Source organism: Lynx rufus, unplaced genomic scaffold, assembly GCF_022079265.1.
Source record: "Lynx rufus isolate CCGP_SWC_20201006 ecotype Redwood Valley unplaced genomic scaffold, mLynRuf1.p SCAF_48, whole genome shotgun sequence".
In the NCBI taxonomy this organism is placed as follows: domain Eukaryota; kingdom Metazoa; phylum Chordata; class Mammalia; order Carnivora; family Felidae; genus Lynx; species Lynx rufus.
Genome location: NW_025814865.1, coordinates 191,702 through 196,069, shown reverse-complemented (window position 1 = coordinate 196,069; position 4,368 = coordinate 191,702). Strand labels below are relative to the sequence as shown.

General features: G+C 57.2%; 1 protein-coding gene across 1 annotated transcript; it reads right to left on the bottom strand.

Moving 5' to 3' along the window:
- Window positions 1–800: 800 nt before the first annotated feature.
- On the bottom strand, window positions 801–4,132 carry LOC124525783 (testis-specific Y-encoded protein 3-like). Its single transcript, XM_047098366.1, has 7 exons — window positions 3,809–4,132; window positions 2,900–3,175; window positions 2,136–2,213; window positions 1,877–1,988; window positions 1,639–1,784; window positions 1,461–1,545; window positions 801–911 (listed from the first exon to the last, which is right to left on the bottom strand). The coding sequence occupies exons 1-7, from the start codon at window positions 4,130–4,132 to the stop codon at window positions 883–885; spliced, it is 1,050 nt and encodes a 349-aa protein (XP_046954322.1). The 3' UTR covers window positions 801–882.
- Between the last annotated feature and the right edge of the window lie 236 nt (window positions 4,133–4,368).

Sequence of the window (4,368 nt, the reverse complement as noted above, 5' to 3'; positions counted from 1 at the left end):
TTGGCTGTGATTTTGGAGTTGCGTGAGACTGTAGTGGGCTGTTTCCTCTGCAGTGTGTACGTTCTCCCTGTCAACTCTGCCTGAAGCAGAACTTCATCGGTCTTACCCACCCACTCTCCCTCTGGTCCCTCGGTTCCCTCCCCTGGACACCACCAATCCGACAGCCTGCTCACAATCCCTCAAATATGTATGGCTGCTCCTGAGATCCTGACCTTGTCCACGAGACAGTCTGCATTCGTAGACATCTGAAAACCAGAGGGTATTCAACCCTGGGAATTCCTCCCTGTGTGGCGGTTCAGTCAACATGACTGAGGATGTCACCATGCGGGATTCTGGGGGCACCATCATGGACATCCCCAAACCCTGAGTATTGGACATCCCTGGCCTGTGCTGGCCTCTGCATTTCCTTGAACTTCCTCATTTTCACAGGAAAGATATGAACCTGGGCGCTGGCCTTTCTCTCAGGTTTGTGCCCTGTCCTCCCTCACTCAACTCCCCATTGGTTCAATCTTACTGACCTCACACGCAATCCCAATGTGTGACCCATCCCTACGGACAATGTCCTACGTCCCGCCCTTCCTGGGAACTGCAATGTGCAGGCACAGAACACTTACACCTCTGGACAGCCGCATGTATACATGGACACGCCCCAGAGCGTACCTGAGCAGAAAACACACACAAACACTTCATGCTGTGTATCTCCCATTCTATATTTCTTCAAATGTATATTCTTCAAATGTACTTCTTCCAATGTCTTTCTTCAAAACCCTGCGCCACGTGTCACCACCAGCCTTGTCCTTCTTTCACGGGCAGGAGAATCTTGTGGACCATCGGTGAGCATCGGAAGGGTTTCCACTGGGGTCCGTGAAGTGCGATGCTCCTTCATAGTCTTCTCAAGATCGTGCATATCCCTGGGATATACGGGTACACACAGACAGAGGCACACAGACACACCCACACCCACATCGATACACACACACACACACACACACACACACACACACACACACACACAGGACAGGTGAGAGTCTCATCTGGGCCCTGTTTAAGGTTGCTTGAATGTTTCCAAACGGAAGGTAGAATGGGAGGGTGTGATAAGCTGTGCCAAAGCTGACAAGTGGCTCCAGAAGCCAGACAACATGTCAGTTGGTGGCAGGAGGCCTGAGGGTGGGGCTCATGGTCCTGGAATGACAGTTGTCACCGTGCTATCTGATGAGCCAGCTTGGGATGTCCCGCTCTGCTCATTCTTGTTGTCTAGCCCACTGCCCACCTTCAGCCTCCCCAAAGGGGCAAAGCCTCTTTGACACGTTACGTCTTAAGACTCCCTGTCTCAGGCCGATGCCCTTTTGACCTGGCGTCACCTCCTGTGCCACTGTGAGTCTCGGTGCCTCCGTGCAGAAGAGAATTGTGCCATGGGCCCCACGGCACACATTTCAGTGCCCACACCCTTGGCTGCTCACCTCTTTCCCTCTCAGTGCTCTCTCCTGGGGCTTCCTTCACCTTGAAATACGGCAGGGGATTGCGCCAAAGATCCTCTATGATTATCTGGTAGGGGAGACAGGCCAGGCCTCAGGTAGCTATCCCACGCAGTGGGGGAACCCATGAAAATCACCTCCCTTCCTCGTTACAGGGCCCCACCTCAGCAATCCTGCTAGAGCCGGCAACGCTGTGGTCAGAGAACCAGTTGAAGAAGTTGAGGCTGCTGTTGTCATGCCTGCGTCTGTAGGCCTCCTGTCTGTACCTTGGGTACCACTGGATGGGACTGGAATGAGACGCCCTATACCCTGCAGGAAGACGAGTATGTGAGAAGGCGCCAGAGAACTAATCACATTCAACCCTCCACCCACTGCCGCCCATGCATTCAGTGGACACTTACCAGCAAGGCCAAGGACATACTCCTTCGTGACGACTTCATTCTGGAAGTAGGGGTTCTTGCCAAAAAACAGCAGGATCGTCCGGCATTCCCTGGGAAACTTGTGTTCCTCCACCTGCCGTGGTAGAAATGTGGGGCAGAAATGTGAAATCTTGTTCCAGGAGACCCGCCCTCCCCTGAGGAAGGAACACACCACTTCTCCCCACCACCTCCCCTGCCCACACAGCCACCCACCCACACCGCCTCCCACTCCCAGGCCCACCTTCAGATTGGTCATGTGGCGAAGCATGCTTTCATCGTGCTTGCTAATCAGGGCTGACATCTGAGGGTGGTTCACAAACTGCTGCAGGTCAAAGAGCCTTCAGGTGCTGGGCATGAGAGAGCTCGACCCAGAGAACCAGTGTGGACAGCATCCTGGCGTCCTCCCCCAGGGACTGGCGTCCTCCCCCAGGGCCTCACGCCCTCCCCACGGGCTGCATCCAGGCCCACGGGGTCTCCGCATTCCGCAGGGCTCTGCTACACACGCACAGGAGGCTGTGCACGCCCAGACGCCCGCATCCACGCCTAGCCTTGTGTGCTCATGAGGACACTGTGGACGCTTACTTCCACACAGCCACACAGCACACATCCGGTCTCGCGCCGACCGGACCGGAGGGCATTCGCATCGCCTTCCCCGCAGCAGGAGGCTTAGCGGGACCCAGACACGTGCCCCCACGCGGCTTTGCGTGGGAAGAAGCCCTCGGTCATTTCCCCGTCCTGGCCTGGACCTCCACCGCCACTCCCCACTCTCGCAGCGCTGTTTCCGTGCCAGGTGCCACGGACAGCACACGTGCCTCCACCACCCCAGCACTGCCCTCCTCCCACACTCATTGCAGAGCCAAGTCCACTGGATGGGATCTTCCCGGCCACTGGAGCGTGGCTTAGCTCCAGTCCCTGTCCCGGGTTCCTCTAAATGTCACCTCCCTTTCCTTCCTCTTGTGCAAGCCCAGCCCCCTCTGGACCCTCCCCCAGCAGCAGGAAGGATACAGCCTTGGCCCAGAAACCACGGATGCCCTGGATGAGGGCACTTCTCTGTTGCAGATGATGCTGCCGCCTCCGCCATATGCTGAGTTTGAGTTGAGAGTCCTCGTGGCTGGCATGTGTATTCAAGGGCTGCATCTCAGTCTGAAGCGCCTCGAGCAAGGACAGGAAAGGGTGTCGGCTTGCACTTCTCTGCATCTCTTCCTCCTGCTTCACCGGCAGCTCCTCTGCGTTCCCCGGGCACCAGCCATCTTGCTCCTTCCACTTTGGTTCCTCCTTCTCCTGCTCCTCAGCTCCTGCTCTTCGTGCCCCAGCTCCATCTCTTCCTTCTCCTCCTTTCCCAGCTTTGCCTCTTCCTCCTCCAGCTCTTCTTGTAAATCCTGTTGCTCCTGCTCCCCCCCTCCCTGCTCCACAACTTCCCTTAACTCTTCCCCATCCTCCTCCTAATCTCTCTGCTCCTGATCCTCCCCCTTCTCTTTCTGCTCCTTGTGTAAGGTCTCCTGCTCCTCCTGCTGCTGCTCCTGCCCCTGCTCCTCCTCCACCTGATCTTCGGCTTTTGACCTTCTTCCCCCTCATTCTCCTCTTACTCCTAATCCTTCTGTTCCTGTTCCTCCTCCTACTTTCTCTCCTCCTACTGCTCTTATGATCCTGCTCTTCCCCGTCCTCCCCCTCCTCATGAAAATCATCTTCCACATACTCCTCCTCATCCTCCTCCTCCTCCCACTCCTCCCCGTCCTCCCCCTCCTCATGAAAATCGTCTTCCACATACTCCTCCTCCTCCTCCCACTCCTCCTCCCACTCCTCCTCGTCCTCCTCCTCCTCCTCGTCCTCCTCCTCGTCCTCCTCCTCCCATTCCTCCTCGTCCTCCTCCCCCTCTTCTTGGTCCTTATTCTCCCCTTCCTCTTCCTCCTCTACATAATTATCCTGCTCCCCCTCCTGTCCCTCGTCTTCCTCATGCTTCGTCTGGTCATCCTTCTCATCTGCAAGAACGTGTATTTCTGTGGCCGCCGCCTCAACTCCCTCCTCCACGAGGCCCAACAGCTCCGCCACCGATATTATGTTGTCCACCGGCAGCCTCAAATCCTCCCTTCGGCCGGACACCTCTCTCTCACGTCGGACCGGATATTCTTGTGCACTTCGGGGCATTCTGGCCCCGACACCATCGTCGTGTGGCGCCTCAGTCGCGTCCAGGAATACTGTATGCCCTCGAGCCCCGGTCTCTTGACTACCGCCTTCCATGACGAACGCGACCGCAGTTTACGGGGCACTGCCACATTTTCCAGACACTACATCCTTCGCCATGGGGAGCTGGCCCAGGACCGCAGTTGGGGCAGATTCAAACGAAGCGGCAGGAGGGGAAAGCTCGGGCCTCCCTCACCAGACCCAGTCAGTGGAGCCCTGATGACAAGGGCTGACAACGCCCTCCCGCCTTCTGCCGCGGAGCAAGGGCCCAGGGGGCGCATGCGCACAGGCGC

Excerpts from the sequence above, each read along its gene's own strand:
- LOC124525783 (XM_047098366.1), bottom strand. The coding sequence starts at position 4,132 with ATGGAAGGCGGTAGTCAAGAGACCGGGGCTCGAGGGCATACAGTATTC. Across the intron at positions 2,214-2,899 it reads GTGGTTTCTGGGCCAAGGCT|TTTGTGAACCACCCTCAGAT; the intron begins GTATCCTTCCTG and ends GACCTGCAGCAG. Across the intron at positions 1,785-1,876 it reads GTATGTCCTTGGCCTTGCTG|GGTATAGGGCGTCTCATTCC; the intron begins GTAAGTGTCCAC and ends GTCTTCCTGCAG.